The 26565-nt window shown below is 36.3% G+C and overlaps 5 protein-coding genes across 5 annotated transcripts; 1 reads left to right on the top strand and 4 right to left on the bottom strand.

The window, feature by feature from the left end:
• Positions 1 to 3230: 3230 nt before the first annotated feature.
• On the top strand, positions 3231 to 7070 carry LOC142627509 (DNA-directed RNA polymerases IV and V subunit 4-like). Its single transcript, XM_075801388.1, has 9 exons — positions 3231 to 3395; positions 4515 to 4613; positions 4769 to 4837; positions 4978 to 5073; positions 5317 to 5434; positions 5518 to 5595; positions 5754 to 5787; positions 5862 to 5930; positions 6687 to 7070. The coding sequence occupies exons 1-9, from the start codon at positions 3383 to 3385 to the stop codon at positions 6828 to 6830; spliced, it is 720 nt and encodes a 239-aa protein (XP_075657503.1). The 5' UTR covers positions 3231 to 3382; the 3' UTR covers positions 6831 to 7070.
• Positions 7071 to 8028: 958 nt separating this feature from the next.
• On the bottom strand, positions 8029 to 13346 carry LOC142629467 (ankyrin repeat-containing protein At2g01680). Its single transcript, XM_075803461.1, has 3 exons — positions 12634 to 13346; positions 10978 to 11387; positions 8029 to 9265 (listed from the first exon to the last, which is right to left on the bottom strand). Exons 1-3 carry the CDS (start codon positions 12953 to 12955, stop codon positions 8390 to 8392), a joined length of 1608 nt encoding a protein of 535 aa, XP_075659576.1. The 5' UTR covers positions 12956 to 13346; the 3' UTR covers positions 8029 to 8389.
• A 2423-nt stretch (positions 13347 to 15769) lies between these two features.
• Positions 15770 to 18622, bottom strand: LOC142628714 (uncharacterized). The gene is made up of 3 exons (XM_075802759.1): positions 17748 to 18622; positions 16952 to 17021; positions 15770 to 16810 (listed from the first exon to the last, which is right to left on the bottom strand). Exons 1-3 carry the CDS (start codon positions 18620 to 18622, stop codon positions 15770 to 15772), a joined length of 1986 nt encoding a protein of 661 aa, XP_075658874.1.
• Positions 18623 to 18745: 123 nt separating this feature from the next.
• Positions 18746 to 19303, bottom strand: LOC142628713 (uncharacterized). The gene has a single exon (XM_075802758.1). The coding sequence runs from the start codon at positions 19301 to 19303 to the stop codon at positions 18746 to 18748; it is 558 nt and encodes a 185-aa protein (XP_075658873.1).
• A 4185-nt stretch (positions 19304 to 23488) lies between these two features.
• LOC142628712 (F-box protein At3g07870-like) lies at positions 23489 to 26361 on the bottom strand. The gene is made up of 2 exons (XM_075802757.1): positions 25243 to 26361; positions 23489 to 23671 (listed from the first exon to the last, which is right to left on the bottom strand). Exons 1-2 carry the CDS (start codon positions 26359 to 26361, stop codon positions 23489 to 23491), a joined length of 1302 nt encoding a protein of 433 aa, XP_075658872.1.
• Between the last annotated feature and the right edge of the window lie 204 nt (positions 26362 to 26565).

The following is a 26565-nucleotide window of genomic DNA, read 5'->3' as shown; positions in this document are numbered from 1 at the left end:
ATTAATTTCTTGCACAACATCAAGATTCAGCTCCAATCATTCAATAGAGGGAGTAATTATTCAATACTCTCTATTCTTACATAATATTAAATTCCACTAATTAAATATTTAGTAAGATTTATCCTTTATACGAGAGGAATGAGAACCTTCGGTTAACTTTAGGTTTAATTTGCTTACAATAGGTTTGGGCCTTTTGAACTATAATATCTTTAATACCAGTGGAGCATTAAGTTTGTAAGGTCTTATATAATTTGTCGAAACAGGAAGTGTGCAAGACATGTTTGATCCAATAAATTGCAACCATTGCTCCCCCTTGGTACGGTGGTCACTCTACAAGTATAAATGCTTGTGGGGTGTGGGGGGCAAGGGTCGGAATTCAAGTTTCCAGGAGGGAGCTTCACACACATATACACTTAGATTAAGTTATAGTAGAAATTTTTTCTTGTATAAAAAAAAAAAAAATTGCAATGGTGATAAAATTAATAGACACCAAATGCAGGAAAATGCGTCGACAAACGGAAGCATGTTCGACAACAAAGGTTCATTTTGAAATGTAATCCGATAAACAATTTTTGTTTGTAAATAGCACCACTATCCCTTGTTAATATTCCGTCCAAGAAAAGGATACAATTAAGCCTATCAGTTTCTCACTTTTCGTTGTCTTATAATTGTCGAATTGATATTCATGTTGTTCTCAGTTGATTCACCTTGCAAAATGCAACAAATTTGTTCTTGGAAGAAGTTGCTCAAAATAATGCAAAACTTTTTCAGATAAAGTGCATTGGAGTCTTTCCAATATGAGAGTCTGTTGCACAATTCTTGTACCACATCATTTGTATAAAATGACCAACACTAGTTAAGAGAAAAGTTTCACATTAATATGAAAGTGATTGTCTATTACTTACAATTGACTATTTTATTAAGTTGACTTATTATGCATTATAATATTTTGAGAATAAATTTCACTTATGTTACACGGTTTTGAACCATACTAATACATTGAATAAATAAATAAATTAATACGTTAGATACAAAACTTTAATGAGGTGGAAGGCAAACTTTAACATGAAAAGATTCTCATAAAATAATCATAGGAACATTGTAAGAGGCAAAATTTTAAGCCAATTATAAAATGTCACATTAAAATTTAGTGGCAAATTCCAAATTAATTTCATTAAATTAATTAAATTAGATAATGACATGTGTCATCCAAATTGACATCACACTGGCATATCAAAATTTGCCACATGTCATTTGGCCCACAAGATAAAGATAAACTTCCTATTCAAAATTTATGGATAATTATCTTTATTAAAATAAACTAAATAGAGATAATGATTTATCTTTGTTGATTATTATCTTTATCAAAATATGATATAGATAAATAGAGATAATTATCTCTAAGAGGAATTTGGGCCAATCAAAAGTCTACTACATACTTTCAAGCATATCAACTCAAAGTGGAGCTTATCCTCTAAAATCACTATAAATAGAGGACATCCTCTCTCATTTTGAGAGGAGGAAAAGTTTTCAAGAGGCCCAAGCTTTGGAGAAATTCTGTCTCAAGAATCTTTGAAGAACTTGAAGCATCTTTGAAGAACTTGAAGAACATTTGAAGAACTTGAAGAACATTCGAAGGGCTTGAAGAACTTGAAGGACAACAAATCTCTAACAAGCTTAAAGCCAGAGATTCGTTGTGAAGACCATTTGATCCATCTTTCAACCAAATTGAAGAAAGTTTCGCGTTTGAGTCAAGACCATAAAGAAGATAGAATCAGAGGAGCATTTGTCAAAACTGAGATTGAACTCATTACTTGATTAATACAAAAAATATATTTGTAGAACTCATTTTTTTTTCAATTTGTTTGATTTTTCTTCAATTGAGAAATTTGTGTTTACAAACATAACTATGATATAGTGGATCTTCTCATAAAATGATCATAGGAATACACAACTATGATATAGTGGATCTGCAGTATAAGCTGCTTTAACTTTAAAGACTGTAAAATGGAGGCAAAATTTGCTCTCAAGCAGCTCATCAGCATAAGGAGTTTGTGAGGCATCAAAAGTGGACAATGATCTTAGTGTCAACTCTCTCTTTGTGATTAGGAATGTTTTCAAATTGTCATTTAATCTGGGGAAAACCTATTTCATAATGGGTTAGAGTCATCTAATATTGAAACTAGTGATAGTTTTATCGTGTCTAAATAGTGGGTTTTAATTCTTTTAAATTAAAAACATCATCATGTCACTTAATGCTATAAAATTATTTTGTTAGTCGATAGCTTTTACTTGAAATTTGAGAGACTAATGAATAGTATCATAGACAAAGTCTTATAATTTTGACACTAGTGATAGGTTTTCTCATGTGTACATAATAAGTTTTAATTTTTAATATTAATAACGTTATCACGTCACTTAAAAAATGCGACGATGTTGTTTATAATGTTAGCCACATAGGTATCGAGAAAATTTCTCAAGAAAAAAAAATTTGAAAAAAAACTTGAGAGACTAACTTCAGTAACCAATAGTATATTCCCATCTCATAAAATGATCATAGGAACACAACTATGATATAGTGGATTTTCTCATAAAATGATCATAGGAACACACAACTATGATATAGTGGATCTACAATATGAGCTGCTTTAACTTTAAAGACTATAAAATAGAGGCAGAATTTGCTCTCAATCAGCTCATCAGCATAAGGAGTTTGAGGCATCAAAAGTGGACAATGATCTTAGTGTCAACTCTCTCTTTGTGATTAGGAATGTTTTCAAATTGTCATTTAATTTGGGGAAAACCTATTTCATAATGGGTTAGAGTCTTTCAATATTGAAATTGGTGATAGATTTATTGTATCTAAAAAGTGGGTTTTAGTTCTTTTAAATTAAAAATGTCATCATGTCACTTAATGCCATAACATTTTCTTGGTAGTCGATAGCTTTTACTCGAAATTTGAGAGATTAATGTACAGTATCATAGTCAAAGTCTTCTAATTTTGAAAATAGTGATGAGTTTTCTCATACGTAAATAATAAGTTTTAATTTTTAATATTAAAAACGTTATCACCTCACTTAAAAAATGCTACGACGTTGTTTATTATGTTAGCCATATAGGTAGAGAAAATTTCTCAAGAAAAAAAAAAAAAACTTGAGAGGCTAACTTCAGTAACCAATAGTCTACTCCCATCTTAATTTAATTAATATTATTTTTTGGAGGCCATTTCTGGGTTTTCCTAAAAAAATAAAGCAAAATCTATTATATAGGAGGAAAAGGGTTTTGGTGGGAGGCACTAGATCCGAGGCAAGTCAAAGTTGTCGTGTATACACTGTTCTAAAATACGGTATTGTGAATTGTGATCGCAGAAATACAGGTGGCGATGGAGAAAGGAGGTAAAGTGTGTTCTGCTTCTTTCTATCTATCTCCACTAATGTATCTCTTTTTTCCTTTTGTATATTCCTTCTGTTTTCTTCCTAAACATTTCGTGTGCTATTTATTCATTTATTTTAACCCATTTCTCGAAACACCCACTAATTATTTATTTAATTTTCTTTATAAGAAGATTATCTCAAAAAATGTTGGTCTTTTTTTTTATTTTTTTTATTTTTATTTTTACAATATCTTTTACGCTGTTTAATTTTTGGTTGCTTTTGAGTTTTTTTGGGGGTGTTTGGGAGAGGAAGTTGAGTTATGTTGTTTGAGTGATTTTGATATATGTGTGGAGGAAAATGTGTGAAATGTTGTTTAAAATGTGTGAAAATGTGTTAGAATTAGCTTGCCAAACACCCCCTTTTATTTTTAAACTTCAATAGTTACAATAATGTGGTGACGTGGGGAGGTGATTTGAACTCATATCTCTATTTAATGGAATATGCCAGAAATGTTATTTAATTACAAGGCTCTTGACAAAAACGAAAAACTTCGTTTTTATCTTGGTTAACAATGAAAATGTTACCCAACAATACATTGCTATTGTTATAATAGTTGATAGTTTTAAGTTTGAGGTGATTCTAAACTTAGAGGGTGTGCACTTAATTTTGTTTTTATCTTACTCAAAGTCAAAGTAAGGCTTAGATAAAAAAGAAAAAGACAAAGAAAAAAAAAGTAAGGCCTAGAAAATCTCTTAAAAGGAAAATGTTGGTGGTCCATGTTGGAAAAATTTTCTTTTTGGATTAGTAAGAGTAATTGTATTAATAAAAACCAATATTTGTATAATGATTCAGGTAGCAGTTTAAGTATACTGTGTACATGTTATACCCCCAGGTTCCAAAATTTTCTTTATTAATCTAATAATGTCTTGTTTGGGGTTTGTTTGGGTATTGGTTGGATTTGGGACCCTGTTTCACTGCATGTACCAGTCAGACCAATCAGTGGTGAAATATGTGCAATAGTACCTGTACAATATCCACATTTCCTGTTACTTTCTTTCTTTCTAACCTGCACTGAAGCTTTGTTTAGAACATATAATGTTTTGAATACACTTGTTTCTTTGTGTAAATTCTTGGGTGTAGCAACCTTGAAATCAAAGGGAAAGGAAGGTAGTTTTAAAGGGAAGGATGACAGCTCAATAAAGTCTAAGTATGGAAGGAAAGTTCGTATCAATTTTGAAGGTTAATGCTTTCTTCTTTTCCTTTAGTGTATATTAAGTTTGTTACTGGAGTATGCTAGTCATAAATATGCTTATCTTCTTAATCTTGAACAATCATTTGATGGAAACTTAATCATATTCATTAATTCTCTCTAATTGGTGGTCTTGCTTTTATAGGTCCCCTTGAACCTAAAACTCTTTCTTCACCAAAATATGTAGGGAAGGATGACACTCCATTTCCAAAAGGTCCAATTTTGTTGATTGTTTTGTTGGTTGTTGCCAGTTTATGTTGATTTTACATTTCCATGCACAATCAATGATCGATTACCTCTTGTGTTGATTTCCCTTGAATGAACTTCTCTTTTTTATTTTTAAATATTTTAAAGGCTATTCAAGCAAAGGGGGAAAAGGAGAAAAAATTGCTAATGGTGGAAAGACCCCAGCTAAAGAACCACAACCACTGGAGCTTAAGATTGAGCTAGGTGGGTACTTAGAAGTATGTTTTTGGTTTACAGGCATTATATTTATTATTTTGTTGAGATAATGAAAATTTGGCCTCTTTATGCGTTTGAATGTTTCGCTTGTTAATACTGTAGATTTTATGGTTGTATACTGTGAATTTTTTCTTGGTTTTGGAAAACTTAGTTCTAGATCAATTTCTTAAGCTGGGATGTACTTTGATAGGTTAACACCATGTTGTTACATGTTTATGGTGGCATATGCAGAGCTACCAGAAAATGTCAAATGCATTAGCATGATGGATTGTGAGGCTGCAAGTATTTTACAAGGAATCCAGGATCAGATGGTCACATTATCAAAAGATCCAGAATTGAAACTCCCTGTGTGAGGAAAACATTTTCAGATTTTGCTATTGAATATAAATGCAGTACATTTAATTAGTGATATAATCTGTCGTTTGTTTTCAGACCATTTGACAAGGGACTGCAGTATGCCAAAAGGGGTGTCCATTATACAAATCCCCAGTCTGTTAGAAAAGTTCTTGAGTATCCTTGAACTTCACTTTTCAGAGTGTTTACTTTTTTTTATTTATAATTATACTCATTCTTTAGATTTGCTTTGTGTGTGTGTTGACCCATCACTTCTTCTGATGCGTCATCCATTTAAATCACCCATATGCTGTTGAATTCTTAACTGGAATAAGGACTCTCACAAAACATGGTGTCTCCAATAGCGAGGTTTCAATCTCAACTTGAGTCACTTAAATCTTAAAAGTCATGCAGCACTCTTATTTTCAGTTTTTTGACTGCAGTTATGTGTGATTGCCAATGTTGGTCCAGAGTCTGTTGATGAAGTTTTTTCTCTGGTTCCATCCTTGAAGGTATGATGTCTGGGTTTGTAGTTTTTAGATAATGATATGTTAGATTGCTTACTACGCTAGGGTTTGCTTACTGTTCATTTCTAGTTCTATGCTTGAGAAAGGTTGTTTATGTTTAATAAGTAAACAAGTAGAAAATCTGCAAACCTTATCCTTGCCATATCAGTAACTGCAAAGGTAGAGCTGATATCTGTTGAGCCACTGGATTTTTTTTGTAAATTAGTAGAAACAAGCCAAATTGGTGCTAGTGTATTAATGACTATAGTTGCAGAACTGACATTTGTTGCGCCACCAATTATTTTAAACTTGAATGTTAATATTTCCTGACTTTGGGGCTTAATATTCATGCCATTCCCTTAATTTCTTTTGAATGACTAAATAAGTGTGAAAAATTTTCAGTTGTTGATAATGTTGTCATAATCTAAATGTGTTCTGCCATTCAGCAAATCCCTAGGAAAGCATCTGGTAATGCAATTAAAACACTTATTAGTTTCTACAGCTCTACTGTGGATTCTCTCTCTCTATATATATTTAGCTGTAGTTTAATAGGACAATGTTGAAGGAGACCCAAGTTTCAGTGCTACATTCAACAATTCAAGAGACTTTGTTCAGCTCACTGAGTGCCAGTCTACTTGAAGAATTATTTATGGTTATGTTCTTTTGTGTTGTGGTTTTAAAGCTACTATTTGGGGTGACAACTTGCTGTAACTATTTTTTATTTCAATCAATTGAACATGCTCCACTACATATTTTCTCCAGGCTAAGAGAAGCAAGCTTAGTGAACCCCTCAAAGGTGTACTAAGTGAGCTAGCTAAGCTTAAAGAGTCTGCTAACTTAGCAAGTCAACTTGAGGAGGAAAGTCAACATGGGGGAAAATCAACACAAGGAGGAAAATTCAAATGAGGATTCCTGTGTGTGGTGAAGCAACGGCAGCTCTACTTGCAATTAAGATAGCAATCCAAACGAAATTTGATTTTATAATCTTTGATGGTTATTCGACTTCAGTATTAAATGTAATTAATGGCAATCTCTTTGATGTTTTATGGTTAATCAATGGTATTGTAGCTGATATGAAACTTTTGTTAAAAGAATTGTGTAGCTTGGGATTTGGTACAATCTTATAAATCCATTAATTTTGTTGCTTGCAATGTTGTGAAATGGACTTTTGATTGTAACTATTTGGGCCTTTTCCCATCTCCATTCTTCCTGACTGGCCTTTTATCCCAGGAGAGAGATGGGCCGTGCCAGGAGAGAAATGGACTTTTAATAAATTAATTTATTCAGCCGAACAAAAAAACTGGAGATCATGGACAAAATAAAGGTGTGAGAACTGAGAAAGCCACAATGAACAAATGGAGCGTGAACCCCGAAATCAAGGCATTTCCAATATTCCATGATGCATGAAAGAGTAGCAAGGCTGTGCTACAAAATGGAGAACAACTTCATGGTGGTAGTTAGAAAAATAAAAAAGAACTATTAAAATGGAAATTACCAAAAACTTTCACTAATGATTGTGAGATGCTGTTAATGGTGGAATTGAAGGTGGTGATTCATTGGGTCATGTAGACTCCATTTGGCAACCATTATAGATATGTAGCTGTGTATTAAAGAACTGTTAGAATTACTTTAATTGTAAAAGTTAAAACTATTGTTAAAAGTCACGTGAGATATCTACTTCTAAGACCAAACTCTTATTATATGACATTAAGTTCTTATTGTCCTGTTTCGCAAAAAGAAAAAAAAAAAAGTCTCATTGCCCTGTACCATATCCATGCTCCTTAACTTCATGTAAGGACGTCAGAGCTGATACACCCCCACCAGGCAGACGAACCCATCTTCCTTTCTTTCTGCACCAAACGATTCTTTTCTTATTTCTAGTTCTGTAAAAGCAATTGATCTCATCTCTGTAGTCCCCACCATGGTATCTAAGGAAAAAATGTAAAAGAAACAAAAATCTAATGTAAAAATTGGGAGATATCTAGCATGAATTCTTAAGGTGCATTCTAATATATTTTTTGTTATTTATTGATTATTTTGCATTTGTTTGTAGTCTATGAGCATCAACCTGCTCAGATCTTTCGGCCATCTTATATTGACTCAATTTATACATTAAACAAGTCTCTTGCCTTGAATAGATATACAGGAATTCAGAAAGCTCACAAATTCAAGTTGCTATGTTAGTATGATTGGAACCATACAAAACTGCAAATTTACAACCACAGCAACATGCTATCACAATCAACAAGCAATTTGTTGGAAACTATGTAAGCTCGTACAGACTGAACTATCATAGTACACCTCATTGCGCCTAAATATACATAACTTTTTGTTGGTCAACCATCATACAGAGCCAAACCCATCAACTTTTCTGTGCACCTCATCATAGTTTGAAATTGTGTACCTAAAATTGCATGAACAGTAGAAGATCTGGTGCAGCTAACTCATTGTTCTAAATCTGGTGTCTACAAAGCATAGATCTTCTCAAGGTCGGAGTTATAGTCATCAAGATCTGATATATTTGCAGAGTGTGTCCATGAGAAAGACTTGCTCCCACCAGTCCTTTTGATGCGTCTTTGGGAGTCACTGCGGAAAAACCCAAAGTGTTGCCGGAAAACAAAGTAGCACATGCTTGCAAGAGTCCCTACAAGAATTGGAGCTCCCATAATGGTTATAGTAATAGCCATCCATGAATTTGGCTTTCCAACAACAAGAAAAGCTATTGCCAGGAACGCTCCACAAGTGCAAGTGCAGGCAACCCACATTAGCTTGTTAACAACAGACACAACCTGCCTCTGAGCTCTTGTGTCCCAGGCCACCAAAGTGATCTGAACCACAACAACGGCTAGAGAAATGAAGAGCGAGGTAGCATTTAAAAGGCAGAATACTCTGAAAGCAATACTATCAGCTATGTTAGCCTTCCCTGCGTTTGATTTATCTGTAAAATATTGGCCAGGCAAGTTGAATATGGCCAAGAAAGCTATAGAGGCAAAAAGAACAGCAACGACTGTGACAGAGTTTGTGGTGTTTTGAACAGCTTCTCTGTGGAGTTTCTTTAATTCTTTGGCAATACCAGAAACTCGTCGACGGGTCTGTTCATGTTCTTTGAATTGTGAGTGCACCTCATGCCTTATATCACTCACAGTCCTTTTGAGTTCCATTGCTTCATCCATTTTGCCAACATGCCTGGCATACTTAGCACCAGCTTCAGTTAGAGAGTCCTTAATTTCCAATGCAGATTCTCCATATTGCAGTTTATCTGCCAAATCCATTGCAGTTTCACGCTGATTGTTAATCGCGTTGACTTCAACAGATGTATAGGTCAGCAACAGGTTGACTATCTGAAAGATTGAGAACAATATTCAGTACAGGAAAACAACCAACACAACTACAGAGGGAATAACAAACACATTTAAAGTGCATAAAGCCTTCAAATATTTATGATCAAGAATGAACTTAGAGGATATGATATCATACTACTAGGATAAAAGTTGTACGTATAAATGTGGTAGTGGAATTAGACAGGCAATTTGATAGGATGAAAACACTTTTAAGGGTGCGTTTGTTTCGACAGTAAAGTAATTCTGGAAAATGTTTTCAGGAAAAGAGAATATTTATCGGGAAAGGAAAATATTTTTAGATGTTTGGTGGCATTTTAAAAAAAACATTGGAAAATATTTTCAAGTGTTTGGTAACATTCTGAAAATGCAAATTTTTTACTGATTTTTCACATTTTCTCAACCATTTTCTCACATTCCAAACAAATTTTATAATAAAACGTTAAAATCTATCAACTTCTACACAAACAAAAATCAAATCACCGGCCAAATCAAATTAAACTGAGAGAGGGAGGTGAGACAGGGAGGAGGAAGAGTGAGATCGGTGGGGAGGGTGTCTCGCCGGCGCGATCACGCTCGTTGATCTCGCCCGGCGCGAGCTCGACGCGCGATCTGGGCGAGATCGAGGCGCGATCTCGCGCATCGCGCCTCGATCTTGCCCGGCGCGAGCTCGACCGCGCGAGATCGCGCCTCGATCTCGCCGGGACTGGGTTCGACGAAGAGAGAAGCGACGGCGCGGGTTGGGGCGCGACTCGCCGGCGCGGGTTGGGGCGTGACTCGCTCTCTCTACTCTCTCTTCGTGCTCTCTCTCTCTCTCTCTCTCTTCGTGCTCTGTCTCTCAATTTTCTGGAAAATTCCAATTTGAAGGTAAAATACAAATGGAAACGAATTTCCGGGTCAGAGGCCTAAGTTTTACAGTCAACTGTTCTTATTTTCCGTTTGACCATATTTTCAGCACCTGCCAGACACCCGAAAACGTGGAAAACCATTTCCTGAAACCGTTTACCGTCGAAACAAACGCAGCCTAAGTTGCTATAGTCTTTCTAATGATGATTGGTATTGAAAGTTTCTACTTCCTCATCCTCTAAGTTAACCTAAATTAATTTTTAATATCGATGTTTTCCTTTTCAACTTATCTCACTCTAATAACAGGAAAATCGAGCTTCCAACATCAGTAGCCGAAGAACTGGTAAGGTTTCCAACAGCCAAAACGTGAATAGGCAATGATTAATAGTTGGTAAGAGGCACCCAATAAGGTTAACTTGATGCATCTACTTTATAGATCCACTTTCATAGTCATCAGTAAATGCTGGCTCATAAAACAGGTAGTCTTTTCATTTATAACTTTAAGGGCCTCTTTAAGGAAGTGATCACTTAATGCTTTTCCTAATCCTCTTCCTCATCTTAGATTGCTACCATGGACACGGTTATATGCTTCTGTTCAAAGAGGTGGTACAGATAATGTGATAGCTACGAGGTGATAGAGATATTTCAGGTAGGTAGTATGAACTATGAAAGAATCCAGGAGAAGGGTCCTTGGCAAATGTTACTGAAGCTGCAAGATGAATTCTCACAACAATGAAATGGATAACTCCTAATCTTACTAGTTACTACTGTCATTAAAATCAATACTAACTGCAAAAATGTAAAAAAGAAATTCTAGAGGAAACAAATGTGCTAACATGTTTTCAGCTATAAAGTCAGAACAAAAATACCTGTGAACGGCCTTTCCTTGTGGCCATATGCACAGCTGTATTACCCTTCTTATCACGTTCATTCAGAATAGAGCAATCAGCTTGCAATATCTCATCAACTACTGAAGGACACTGACCTTTCACAGCCATATGGAGTGCTGTTTGACCCTTTTTATCTTTGATAGTGACTATTCCTGGATCACGGTCTATAAGTGCTTTTACAATTCGAAGGAGGCCATACCTGGCAGCTGTGTGCAATGCAGTTTTCCCATTTTTCCTTACTGTGCGAATTATGCTAGCATCAGCATCCAAGATGGCATTCACTACATCCAAATGGTCCTTCACAGCAGCTGAATAAAGCGGGCTGGTGTTTGAGGAGTCACACAACTTACAAAGCTCAGGCCAAATGCCCAAAAGTTCCTTCACAATACCTGAAGAAAATAACAGTCAAACACTAAACGAAAAGAAATCCTCTCTGTATTTGGGTAAGTGAAATATATCCTTTCAACACTATATAATAACTGTAAAATAATTTACGCAAATGGACCAAGAAGTTACTAATAGTAAACTCCTGGATGAATGATGCTCAGTTTTACTGGCCGAATTATATACACTGCTAGGATTGTTATAATCGCTTCAGTATTTTGATAGTAGGCTAAGACACTTATTTTCAGAAAAAGCACCATCATGGCTTGTTGAATGCATGCAATTCATATCAGTTGTTTCCATGCATGATTTTGAGGACTACAGGCCATCACTCTCAAATTTACCATAAAGGTTATTTTCTACTCTCTAATCTCAACCTTCAACTCCAAAAAATGCTCAAAGCAAGGAATGCTTAGAATTTAGAAACCATTGAAAGTCAGATTTTTCTTTCTAAAACATCATTATATACACCCCATTAAAAGGGTAAAAAGCTTTGCCAAAATGACAAAGATAAAAGCATTCCTCCACAAGTAAATAATCTCATTTCACAGTTTGAGTCTGAAGCTAGATCAATAAAATCATTCGCAGTTCAATGATTACAAGGTTCAATAAATTCACTCAAATGAGACAAGCTCTTCCCTGAAACACAGAAGCCCAGTACTACATGAACTACTTCCTCACACCCAAGCCCAGAACAGAGCTATGCATCCAATCAATTAAATTTCAATCTCCTACAATTCCACTCATACCAATACAAAATTTGATTAGATCAATAGCACCACTTGTAAGCAATAATACATATGAACAAGATATTAGCAAACTATTAGGCATCGCTAATCGCTTAGTCATAAATCTCAAAGCACTTCAATTGCTTCGCAGAGAAAAAAAATACACTCATATTTTCTGTTAAAAGCAAGAGAAATACTTCTCCCATCAAATAACAAATAGTAGTTACTAAACAAACTGACATAAATCACTCCCTCTTACCATTCTTTCAGCCAAAGCAGCTAATATTTCTACAACTAGAGATCCATAAATCAAATACAACCATGCAGAAAATGAAAATTTTTAGCTAATAATCATTCATTAAAAAACGACAAATTTAGCCAATTCCCAACAACCCCACCAAAAAAAAGAAAAAAGAAAAAAGAAAAAACAGTTATACAGACATAAATTAAGAATTGAGATTAACACACCCATGTGGCCAAAAACAGATACACAGACTTAAATTAAGAGTTGAGAGTAACATACCCAGGTGGCCATGCTTAGCGGCGATGTGAAAGGCATCCATATCAGAGTCGGACCTGATCTTGAGGGTCTGAATATCAGAGAAGCTAAGCAAGTAGCTGAAAATTTCATGCAGATTATTGGCTGCGGCCAAGAACAGGGCAGTCTCCCCTGCATCGTTCTGCAGAGCCATTAGATCGGAGGTAGTGGAAGCTTCTGATGGGTCATCTCCTGACAGCTTATCCAAGAGCTGCTTGAGGGAGTCAAGGTCGCCTGATCGGACGGCGGAGAAGAAGGGCTGGTGGGTGATGAATCGTAGAGCCTTTGATGAGTTTGAGACTTCCATCGTGTTGATGGCAAATAGTGAGTAGTAACAGTACTGAGTGATCAATAACCGTAAGAAGTTTCTATCTTTTCATTGATGGAAAGGAAAAAAGTTACTAAGAATTATTCAATGGGAAAAGGAAGACTTCGGAGAAAGTTTTCTTTGTGGGTTTGAAAGGAGAGAGGACCAGCTGTGTGTGTGTGTGTGTGTGTGTGAGAGTGTTGAGGAAGATGTGTGGGCCGGTGTGGCGTGTCCTTTTTTGTTTGTTTATTGCAACTTGTTTGAAACTCTCAAGCATCCTTTCCTTTCATTTGTTTGATTGATTGATGATGATGGTGGTGGAAATGGTGGGGTCTATTTTTGAGGTGAAGTCTATGTAGATTGTGGTTTGTGGAAAGAGGAAGGGTTTGACTTCAAATATTCGTTTCTTTCCACCATATTATATATATATATATATATATATATATAGTGGGGATACTAGGCTTTTGCAAGGATTTTGCTTTAATTTGCAAAAATAACATCTTTATTTTTTTCGAAATTATTTAGGTTTGTATTTTTGTTTTTAAAACTTGATTTTAATAAAATCAAGTTTGATATAAAAATTGATATCCTCAAAATCGAGTTATATGTAAATTTTTTATTGAAACTTGACTTCAAGTTTTACTTAATTTTTTTATTAAATTAAGTGGCAAAATATGCATAAAATTCGACATTGCTAATGTTGAGTTCTACTTATAACTCGATTTTGTTAAAATCAAGTTTCAAAACAGAGACACTGACCTAAATAATTTCAATATAGGGACATATTATTGTTATTTTTGCAAAATAAGGACAAAAGCTCAATATCTCCTCTCTCTCTCTCTCTCTCTCTCTCTCTCTCTATATATATATATATATATATATATATAGTACATACTTTTTTGTGGAGCTCATACTCACAATTCACCTTCAGCGGCTTTTAACCATTAAATTATAAGGTTAAGCTTAAGCTTAAGGTTTTCTTAAAAAAATAAAGGGTTGGGCTTGTATTTAGGATTAGTTTGACTGCATACATTAGGATAGGGACACGTATTTGGCCACTGTACACAAATCTCACCCAAGAAAGAAAGGTTAAGGTTATGGTTACTTTTTCTTCTCCACACGTTTGTTTGTTTGTTTGTTTTTTTTTTTGGATTTTTTGGGGTTGGGTTGGGAGTACTCATTGACTAACAAACAGCAGCTAGTTTTACCATTAATATTTATCATTTAGAGCACTGCATGAAATCTGACAATACTCCACATCGTTAAAAATTACTTATATGCTAGATCAGGTGGGTAAATCGGGATCTTTTATAATGAAATTGATTAGCTTTTATAAAATCTCAGAAATCAGATACTTGAGACTTCTTACTTTCTGTTCATCCACTGGCGGAGCCAGAGGGGGCACCTGCCCCCTGACTCCTAAATTTTTTTTGTTTTTTTTTGTTGTATTAGTAGTCACATGGAGGGGAAAAAAAAAAAAAACTTCTACTTGTTGAAAGTGACCAAATCATTGCTTTTGTCTTGTCTACGTGCAACTTGCTCCTATTTCACTATTTTTTTTATCATTATTTACACAATTTTTACTATTTATGATACTTTTAATAGCATTTTATTTTTGAATGATGCTAGAGATATTACAAATTTTACTACTTATGTCTTACAAATTGGCATGTCACCTATCACAAAAAATTATTTCAAACATTTATTCATTATATTTTTTAAGTAACACTAATCATATTTTTACTTCATCAGTTTATAAATTTTTTAGTAGCTATGAATTGGTTGTTTTTGTTTATTTATTTTAATAATATGAAATTTATTCATATTTTCTTACAATTTTTTATTTATTTTGTTATTATTGTTTATTAATGTTTTTTAGATAAATTTCACTTTTAATATTGTCTTTTAATTTTGCCCCCTCTAGACTAAAATCCTAGCTCCGCCACTGTGTTCATCCCAGGAATATGTGGAACAAGATCGAGCCTCTCCTTTTGATTTTTCTCAAGTCATCTTATCTATAGCCGGGCTTGGATGACATCTTACTTATTACTATAATAATTTTTTTGTTAATTGACATAATTCTAATGGAATAAGTGACCGAGACAAGAAACTCCCTTTTCCTCTCTAACGGAAATATCAATATAATATAAGAGAAATGAAGACAATACAAATTATTTATTTTTCTACAAGTTAATTATTAGCTCTTATCAGGGCCAACTTAACAATTTTGAGGGCCTTAGGCAAAAATTTTAAGTGGGACCTTTTTTATATTAAGATATTAATCAAATAATATATATTAATTTTTTTTATTTAAAATCTATTCTTCTTGCTTTTTGAGATGCAAAATTACTAATTAAGTTTTTATATTTAAGACTACTATAATACAAATGAGTTGATATCATACCGATCAAATTATTAATTGGTATGATAATTTATAATAATTGATAAAGTAAGAAAACGTGTTGTCCATGACTGTGGGCTGTGCAACCTTTTAACTTATGTAGTGTGTAGTGTGCAGTGTGCAATTGTACAGTGTGCAAGCAGCCTGTGCTACTGTGCAGTGTAGATGTCCAGCCTGTCTTATGGCTATGTGCAAAAAACGTGTCCTATGACTCCTATCAATCAATCATGCAGTGAATGGGGAATAATATCACACATACAATGAATGGGGAATAATCCCTTAAAAACTGTCACTGAGTAGGTAAATTGTAAAGCTCTAGAAGTTAAATTGTGGTAGACTGTTGGGAGCAAGGAAAGAGTGCATGATCACATTCTTTTTTTTTTTTTTTGATACACAACAAGAAACAGACTTCATTAATCTGAAACAGAGTTCAAACAGAGTACATCATGCTGGACTTGAGCATCAATTAAGGGTGGAGTATCCTTCACCCAAATAATACAATCATTGACCAACTTGGCATGTCTTGCCAGGATATGAGTCGTAGAATTACAACTCCTGCGGGTGTGGGACACTTCCCACGCGTTGAAACAATTTAGCTCCATCTTTGCACCTTCCACCACCTTTAGGATGCTGCTAGGAGGCCGGTTGTGCTCGAGCAATGCATTGACCACAATCTGTGAGTCGCTTTCGAGAATGATCTTCTTAAGGCCAAGGTCCCAAGCAAGGAGGACACCCTCTTCCACTGCTCTAGCTTCTATTTCTAAGGCTCCCAAAGGCAGTTCCACCCTTTTGCACATTGACCCCATTAGAAGACCCCTATCGTTTCTAATGACCACTCTAATCCCACTGCACCCCACCTCACTAAAAACTGCACCATCAGTATTGATTTTATACCATCCCTTTTTTGGGGGTGACCATGAACCAGCGATTGGAGGGGGCATTCTCACCCAAGGATGCATCACTTGCTTGATTTCCTCAACATACTCCCCCACAGCCTTGATTAGCACCTCCTGCCCTTTGCATAGCCCACCATGAACTACATTATTTCTGTTATTCCATAAGCTCCACGCTATTACAGCGAACACCACCCAGTCAGTGGTAGGCCGAGCTTCCATTATCTCCCACATTACGTTGCCGAAATCCCCTAGTGAATCAGGCACTAGGGGCAGCTTGATTTTCGTGTCACTCCACACATTCTTTGCATATCTACAGCCCCACAGAATATGCCCAGTTGTCTTACTACAGCCACATAAAAGGCACACATCATCCTGCCCCACCCCTCTACTCATCAACTGATTCTTAGTTGGGAAAATATTGTTACAAGAACACCACATAAATTGTCTGATCTTAGATGGACACTTCACCTGCCAAACCACCTTCCAAATGGCTCTCATTTTGGAATTATCAGAGCAATAGCCTATCTCAGGTTTATTGCTACACTCCTTCAGCCACTTCTGCGCCAAACCATAAGTGCTCTTGACAGTAAACTTACCATTGGTAGTTCAAGCCTAAATGACAGAGTCTTCCGGCATGCGAGGGCTAACTGGGATGCTTAAAACTACATCAGCTTCATGGGGAAGGAAGATTCTTCTCACCTTGGCCACATTCCAGCTCCTCTTTTCCAAGTCCAGCAAGTCCAATACGAGCATTGCCTCTCCTTGAGGCCTTCATGAGTTAACAACTTTGAAAGAATCAGGCATAGGAAGTTACCGATCCTCTCAAATATGTACATTTCACCCATTACCTATACACCACCGCGTACCCTTCTCAATAATCCCTTTAGTTGCCATAATACTCCTCCATACGTATGAGGGTTTTTAACCTAGTTGAGCTTGACTGAAGGAGCCCTTCGCGAAATATTTCGCTTTGTAGACCCTATAAACTAGTGAGTTAGGATTCTGTTGTATTCTCTATCTTTGTTTAGCAAGGAGGGCCAAGTTGAAGGCCTTGAGATCCCTAAATCCCATGCCGCCCTCATTCTTTGGTGTGCAAAGTTTCTCCCAAGAGATCCATGCCAATTTCCTCTCTTTTTCCTTTTGTCCTCACCAAAAATTGCTCATCATGGAATTTAGCTCCTTGCATAACATTTCTGGGAGTTTAAACACGCTCATCGTATACGTGGGTGTGGCTTGTGCAACGGCTTTGATGATGATTTCTCTACCCGCATTGGATAGGAGTTTCCCTTTCCACCCCGCTATTTTCCTCCCAACTTGGTTTTTTATGCGATTAAAAACTTTCTTCTTACCCCTTCCTACAATTAGGGGTAGCCCTAAGTACTTATTGTGGTGTTTAATGATTTCCGCCCCAAATTTCTGTTTAATATGAAGCTAGGCTTCTCTCTTTGTGTTCTTGCTGAAGAATAAGGAGGTTTTTTTCTTATTAAGTTTTTGCCCTGAGTCTCTTTCATAATCCTCTAAAACCTTAATCACCCTATCACAATCCTCAACCGATGCCCTACAGAAGATGATGCTATCGTTTGCGAATAATAAGTGTGAGACTTTTAAAGCCCCCCTACACACTGCAATCCCTTTTAAGTTTCCCTCACTCTCCTCCTTTTTCAACATTGTTGTCAGACCCTCCGCACACAGTAAGAATAGGTACGGCGAAATGGGGTCCCTTTGCCGTAAGCTCCTAGAAGGAACAATCTTCCGTTTAGGTTCCCCATTTATCAAAACTGAGTAAGAGACCGTGCTCACACACATCATCATTAATGCAATCCATCTCTCTTGAAACCCCATTCTCTTCATTATGGCTTCAAGGTGAGGCCATTCAACCCTATCGTATGCCTTGCTCATATTGAGCTTCACCGCTATAAGAGCTTCCTTTCCTTTCCTTCGTTGATCAATGCAATGCATCATTTTGAAAGCTACAAGGACATTGTCTGTAATGGATCTACCAAGCACAAACGCACTTTGAGATTCATCTATCACCTCTGTAAGAACTCCCTTAAGCCTATTTGCGAGAACTTTTGAGATAATTTTGTACACCACGTTGTACAGGCTAATAGGCCTGAACTTAGTGATTTTTTGGGGGGAATTTACCTTCGGTATGAGACAAATGTAAGTTTCATTGATACCACATGGCATAACACTCGAATTTAAAGCATTTAGTTCGCAGCCTATAACATCATTACCTACAATTTCCCAGTACTTTTGATAGAAAATAGGAGACATACCGTCGGGTCCAGGGGCTTTTGTGGGGTGCATCTGTTGAAGGGCGATTTGAACCTCCTTTGCCTTAAATACTGCTAACAAATCCTCATTCATCTCCGCAGTAACCCAGTTGGATATTGCTCTTAAACTCACATCAAAACTGGACGGGTTGTCAGACTTGAAGATAGTAGTAAAGTATTCCAAGATTATGCTGTCTATACCTCCTTGGTCTTCTACCTAATCACCTTGCTGATTTTGCAAACCGTCAATTTTGTTCTTCCAGCTCCTCTGGCTGGCTATGGCATGGAAAAATTTCGTGTTACGGTCTCCCCACTTTAACCACAACGCCCTCGACCTCTGTTTCCACATGATTTCCTCCCTAATAAGGGTCTCGTTAATCTCCTTCTTCAGAGTTTTGATCTCCTCTGCCTTGTTAAGCACACCATCAATGGCTTCCAGTTGCTGAAGCCAGTTTTGCTTATATCTGAGAATTTTGTTAACATTCCCAAACACCCTCCCATTCCAACCTTGGAGGCTTTCTTTACAGCTTCTCAGTCTGTCCATGAGTCTAAAATCAGGGTCTTTCCTCATCGAGTCCCATGCCTCCTCAATCACTTCCCTATAGCCTTCCTCCCTAGTCCATATTGCCTCAAAGAGAAACCTCTTCCTTACCGGTTTATGTGGCTGACGGCGGTGGACATATAAAGTTAATAGGCAGTGATTCGAAATTGACAGCGTGAAGTGATGCACTGACGCTTCAGGGAAACACTCACTCCACCTTTCGCTTGCCACCATTCGATCAAGTCTGAGTTTTGTTCTTTGATCCCCAAACCTTCTGTTACACCATGTGTATTGTTGACCCACAAAACCCAAGTCGAAGAAACTACACTTGCTCAATCATTCTCTAAAGTTCCTCATTTGCCTTGCATCTCTGTCCGGACCACCTAATTTCTCGTCTGGGTGTGATATTTCGTTAAAATCACCAAAAACAACCCACAACAAATGATTCTTTACCTTTAACACTTCCAACAATTCCCACGAGATGCCGCGTTTTGATGCATATGGTTGCCCATAGTGAAGGAAAAATTCTAGTTTTATTTCTCATACAAAACACACAGCGGAAGCAACAAACAAGGATTTATTTCATTCATGATTGATAACGTGCACAATATAAATTTTAAAATTTAAGAACAAGATAGCGTACCTTGGTGTGGAGAAATTCAAAACAAAGATTAGAAGCACTTGGGAACACTTTTAATCTTCACTCTAATTCCACTTTACGCCCAAGATGTGTGGTCTCTCAATCAGTTTTTTAAAAGGAGAATGAAAGTGTGTCTCACACTCTCTCACACACCGTTTTCTTTTCTTTTCTAATCTCTTCAAAAAAAAAAATTTGTATGTTTCTCCCTTTATAACTAACTGATTATCTAATTGGACTGGCCTATTGGGCCTTTTCAATTGGGCTTTAGTGTGTGGCTTGGAGTGGGACCAAAAGGGACCAATAAGACACTAGCTCCAATGGGCCTTGGGCTTTTTCGTCAACTCTTGACAAGTCCAAAGTTACCATTAATTATATTTAATACCACTATATAAATATAATTGCACTCTAGGCCTTATTAATAAATTATATCCCAAGACTTTATTATACACGTAACCCCTTCATAAAATATTCGTAGTAACACAAAGTCATAAATGTGGACTGCTACTTTGTAAATTACTACATCTTATCCTTGAGTACCCGGTTTAATCCTTTAAAGTTATTAATTATATATTTATGAAATCCAATTTCATAAATATATACTTTAGTAATTTCTTACTCAAGTGGTTAGGCCTAACTCTGAATAACTGAACCCATTAAACTTATCTCAAGGGAATATTTTATATCTCCATCAAGAGACTATGAATTCCATCTTGAGAATATGTGTTCCATCAACACTAAATGTGACTGCCCAACATACTGAGGTTTTGACCGTCACTTCAGATCTCACTCTTGATATATCAAAGCAACCTACACTTCATGATCAGGTCCATTATTCTCTCAGGATTAAGAGTTCATGCAAATAGAAGTCGTGAGATTTATTATTCATTTGACAGTCGTTAGGAAAATAATAAATCCCACGGCGGTTCTATTCAATATATTTTAACTCTTAAAACATATCAACATATCAACTAGAAGTTTCCACTTCCATGATCAAGACAAATCATCTTAGTTGACACGTTATAGTCTTCGCAGATGAAATGCCCAATTTCATCACCGACTATGAATTATAAATTCTGAGTTTACAAAGAACTTGTGATTTACATCTTTTATGACTTTTCACATAAATCACATACAATGCATCTCATGGACTATATGATAATGTCCCATATTCATGTTACCATTATTTTAGATAATAATAAAATAACTTTATCAAACACAATATTAAGTCATATATCATGTCATACATAATATCATACATAGCATCATACAATAGGATTTAATGGCACAAATCCTAACACATAGAAACTAGTCGTACGCCACGACGAGGACGATGAGCAATCATGAACCTCTATGTCGATATGAGAGTTGAAATAGCTCTTGAAGCGCATGTTCGTACCCTAGGGACCGTAATTCCTTGAGTATAGTCTAACTTATTCTGAATGCCCTTGATTCTACCTTTTCCTGGCCTTTGTCTCCGATAAGAAGACTAGAAGTGGATCCTTTGTTCTCACCTCGTCGATGAGTGTCCGAACTGCCAGGGAAGACCCCAATCCCTGGTAGTTCCAAGCGATGATGCTCATTGGGCTAGACGGTGCTGCTCCGCAGCCATCGCCACTCCGCCATCCATCTGCTTCTTCCCATCTGTGTTTTGCGATTGATCCTTCTTTCCTTTTCTTCGTTTTAGATCATTGATGTTAGGGTTTAACTCATGGAGTGGAGTTGGACCCTTTCTCTTAGCTTTTATTGGGCTTTTTCCTTCACTGGTTGGTTTTGAGTGTACTTCCCTTGCCAACCTTTTCCAGTGCTTGCTTGATGGGCCAAGAGTTTCAGATATCCAACCTTTCTTCTCACCGTAACACATGGCTAAAGGGCCCAAGTCTAAGCTCAAGTTGGTTGGGCCCCTCTTCTCTACTTCATACTTTTTAATTGGTGTCGATACTCCCTCAAGGTCTTTGTCAACAACCAGACTGCTAGATGTTTCCCACTGCATACCAACTATTGGTTCAGATTGGTTAACTCCCTGCTCTTGCTCCTACCTTCCCAAAGAAGCTTACGTTCCCTCAATCTTTTCCACCCCCTCTGCCACACTTCCTTTCTTACGTAAGACTTCTGACAGGGGCGTATGATGGGTAGTACCATCCCCACCTCACATGCGGTTGCTGTCCTCCTGAGTTGTCTTTTTAGGCCTGTGATCTTTGCCTACCTCCACTTCCTCCCTCGGTAAGTGGGATACTGCCGGTGACCTTACCGTCCTGCCCCCTGCATTTTTGGGACTAAACTCGACATCATTTCTAGTTCCAGACTTGACCAACTCCTTTTCGCCCCGTCGTATCGGATCGCCCCTTAACCATGCTCTATAGAACCAGTGCTCTCGGGCTTAGGCACATAGAAGCAGTCTAGTCTTGCAGCTCGCTTGCAAGAAGTGTTGGTGGTACCTCCTTTGAGTGAGGTAGTGTTGGTGTCCTTCATCCCCTCGTCATCTGAGGGTCTGAAGGTAAGAGGAAAGGATGGCAGAGGAACTAGAAGAGCTATGGAAAAAGCTCACTTTCACAGAGGAAGAAGATGTAGGGATTGAACTTGATAGCAGTAGTACTAAAGCAGCGAAAGAAGTAGGAAAATGTTGTACAATGATGAAGATTCTGACCCAGAGAAGCATAACTGTGGACGCACTGAGGAAGAATATGAGAATGGTGTGGAAGCCAAATAAAGGGGTTCAAATTTCTGAGATTGATGAAGAGCATTTCTTGGTGGAGTTCGGTGATTGGAAAGATAAAAAGAGATTGATTGATATGTGCCCCTGGAGCTATGAGAAACAATTAGTTCTTATTCAAGACTTTGAAGGAGAGCTTACCCCAAAGGAGATTGAAATACGATGGGCTCCGTTTTGGATCCAGATTTATAATCTTCCGTTGAAGAGTAGAACGAAGGAAACCGGGTGGACTATTGGCTCAAGCTTAGGATTGGTAATGGACGTAGATGTCCCAGATTCTGGAGTTCATTGGGCAAATGTCTCCGAGTAAGGGTGCGTATTGATGCAACGAAACGTTTGGTGCACGGCAAGAAAATCACCATTGAAGGAGGCGAGAGTAGGTGGGTTAGTTTTAAATATGAAAGGTTACCTAATTTTTGCTATAGATGCGGCCTCCTTAGCCACGCCCTAAGAGACTGTGCTGAGGGGCACGAACACAGCAAAGAAGAAGGGGCATGATCACATTCTAATTGCACTCTTTCTAGCATAACCGTTAGTATTTTGGAAGGGTAGGGTAATTAGAACTAGAGTGTGAAGTACGTGCCATTCTTTGTCTCACTCGCCTACTTCTGCAATGGAATGATTTGGGTGATCTATGCACTCCTAAATTTGATGTCTTCATCTTGGTAACTCCATAGACTAAGTAGTAAGTATGCGTTTAAGATTACTTATTTAGTAAAAAAGAAAGGTTACTACAGCAGTACCTAAAAATAAAAATAAAACTTTAAAAATTGTACCTAGCCAAATAAATAAAATAAATTGCGGAATAAGTGGAAGCAAATAAGTATAGTAGTGTTTTCTAGATTCAATTGAACGAAGAAGTAGTCTCTTAATTGGTGTTGCCATGGATCTATAATCTATTCTTGATGTTGCCATATACACTGGATCAGCACCAATGAGAAATGGCTAACTGGGCACAATGCGAATGATTGCGTGAAACTTTGCCAATTAGAGAAACCCAGAAGTTCTCAAGTAGAGTATTTCTACATTTCACTGGTTAGCTGTACTTCCCGGTTTGCATATTTTCTTGTCATCTTTGTTTTAAACGGCAAATGTAATTTACTATGAACCAAGGATTAGGCTTCAGCTTAACTCCCGGCGTAGCACCCATCCAAGCCAGCTTACACAACGCTGAATCAAGTTTATCAGTCACTGAAATCAACGAGGAATATAGTCTACTCACTTCAAGAGATTGGATGGTCATGATGAGCTCCTGGTGGAAAAACAACTATGTCAATTTTAATGAAAATGGCTGTAAGTACATCCAAATTTGTTATATTGCTTACCATAAAAAAGATGTGTAATTTTCAGTGGTAGCTCCAGGATTTTCTTTTAGAGGGGTCAATAGTGTCTTGAGCTAGAATTTTGTTGTGGGAGTAAAAAATAAAATGATTAATATTCATTTTTGTATATACAATTGTCATATTACATACAATAATCTAACATAGTATTCTAAATAGTATACAATATAACTATATTGTAAAATAGTCTTAAAAAATTATTAATAGTTTAAAAATCTATAAGAGAACAACAATAGAATGCATATAAATAAATATAAATAAATAACTAATCATAATATTTGTCAAATTAATAATAATTTATTATAATCACATGTAATATCAATTAAATAAAAATATATGATAAAAAAGAATAGCAACACACCTAAGAGTAAGTCTGAGAGTAAACGTTAAACTAAGGAAAATAAATAGTAACTTATATAAGATTTTGCTTTTGAAGTGTATGGATATTCAACCACACATGTGGTCATTCTCTTGAAATTGGAGGAAGCACTAAAAGACTTTTTAGACTTGAAAAACTGTAAAACACTTATCAAACTACTTGATTAGATAGAAAGAAAATATAGAAAGGAGAAAGAGAATGAGAAAAGAATCATAGATGTAAATACAGATCAGTTGGTAGTACAAGTGGTGTAATTTTTTGTTGATGAAGAAGAAAAGTCTAAGAAAAAAAAAATTTCATTCTACCATCAACTGTAAAGTAAGCCAGAATCTAGAGAGAATGTTTATTTATTTTTTAATAAATGAGCAATTTTAAAAGTACAAACATTAACGAAATAAAATCTATATGACAAGTTGTTAAAAGTATGTACAAAAATGATATTAGTTTTGAGTTTAGATAAAAAGTCAATATATTACAACTTGTCACTTAACCTTTATTGTAAAAATATTGTGAAAATAACACTAACATGATCATATTTCAAGTTTATTTCAGTTCACTTTAAACAAAATTTAGGATTAGGTTGTTCAAAATTTTATTTTAAGGGTCAAAAAAAAAAAATTAAAAAAAAAAAAATATTTTTTTTGGGGCAAAGCCAGGGGTTCATTTGAACCCCCTGGGCTGGCTGTAGAGCCGCCCCTGGTAATTTTGCAAAATAGTCAATGTGTAAGTTGAATAAAAAGTTAGAGCAGTATTCATTTTCAACACGAAATTCATATTTTTATCATTCTAAAGAACTAAATGTTTATAGAGGTAAGCTGATTAGTGAGCAAAGCATAAACGTTAGTATTATGACATTATTGTCAAACATGAATTTTATGAGATCAACAGAATGCACGCAACAAGAATTTTATTATCAAACATGACATGTCAACGTTTACATGCTGTTGCTACTTACCATATAAAGAAAATTATGTCATGTGATGTGCGCTATACAGCCAAAGAATATATTCTTCTTTTTAAATTTAAACCTGTGATTACTAACTGAAGAGGATGACCAATTAAAAGGAAAAAAAATTAAGACAATTCTGATTTGGTACAAATTACCTGTGAACTTTCCCCAATCACAGCTTCCTTGAGTGAAACAAGGCTTGGTACGTAAGGAATCACAAAGTGGAATGGATGAATACCACAAACCCGAATTTCCCGCTCGTGTCTTTTGGCATTATAGGCAGACAACTCAGAATTATGCAAAATATATAATTCAGCACCTTCCATTGCTTCCATTTTTGTGTATAGACCATAGTTCAAAATCTGTACAGGTCCACTATTCCATATTGAATTAGTCCATTCCGCATTAGAGATAACAAACTCTTTCGTCCAAGACTGTTCGACACCATAATCCTTCATAACCCAAATTTCAACAGAGTAAGAAGTAAAAAATTTCTCACATAAATAGAGGAAACCTCCTGACACTCCCAAATGCATATGCCTGATCCTCGAAAGGTCTTGAACAGGGGGTCCGGGAAATGGTTTAAATTGCTCATTCTCAATGTCAAAATGACATATGAATGTGGTATTGTTATGAGGCTGAACCAACAAATGCAGAGCACCATTCAAGGAGTCACAAAAACTTAGGTATTCTGTTGTAGGAAATGAATATGGGAGATCTCCAATGTTTCTCCATTTCTCTGTACCAAGAGTGTATACCTCAATCTGATGTGATTGTTGCTCCTGTGTAGCAAAAGACCACCTATTATCACAAATTTCTCGAATCACCTTGTATTGTTTAGTGGTTTGGCTGAAACAAAACCCCAGTATTCTTCTTTTGAATCCATCATTCTTGGGTTGTGGAAGGGCCATGTACTCTCCTGTAATTACATTACACACATACGTAACAGGTTTCCTGCGACAAACTGCAGTGATGCACAACAAGCCATGGCAGGAAGATTCAAAATGCAGTACCTCACCTAGATGGTTAATCTCTCTTGGCAATTGTTTTAACGGAGCAAAAGAATCATGTGTGTCCCAACCTGCAAGCTCAAGCACATACAATCTCTTATCTAAGATACTAAAATCAGTTGTGTTGGTATAAAGAAGGCTGACGGGTGCTCTTGCAAAGTGCAGCGTAGCAAAATAAGGGTCCGAGATTATATTGAACCAGGTCTTACAAACGCACTTATATTGAAGGATGGTTGTAATGGGAAGTCTGGATAAAATATCCATTAGTATTGTACAAGGCAGTTCTGGTATTGAGTTTATTGACATAGTAGTCTTCTTCTTCCTCGACCACATCTCAGTGTTCAATGTAGAGGGAAGGCGAAGGACTCGAAATGCGACTCCTAGCCAGACAATGAAGAAAAAGTAAAAAAAAACCATGAATATATATATAATTTAAGAGTTGAAGGGCATGAGTTTGCAAAAGGTTTT

Source organism: Castanea sativa, chromosome 3 (genome assembly GCF_040712315.1).
Source record: "Castanea sativa cultivar Marrone di Chiusa Pesio chromosome 3, ASM4071231v1".
NCBI lineage: Eukaryota > Viridiplantae > Streptophyta > Magnoliopsida > Fagales > Fagaceae > Castanea > Castanea sativa.
This window is presented reverse-complemented; position numbering and strand designations above follow the sequence as displayed.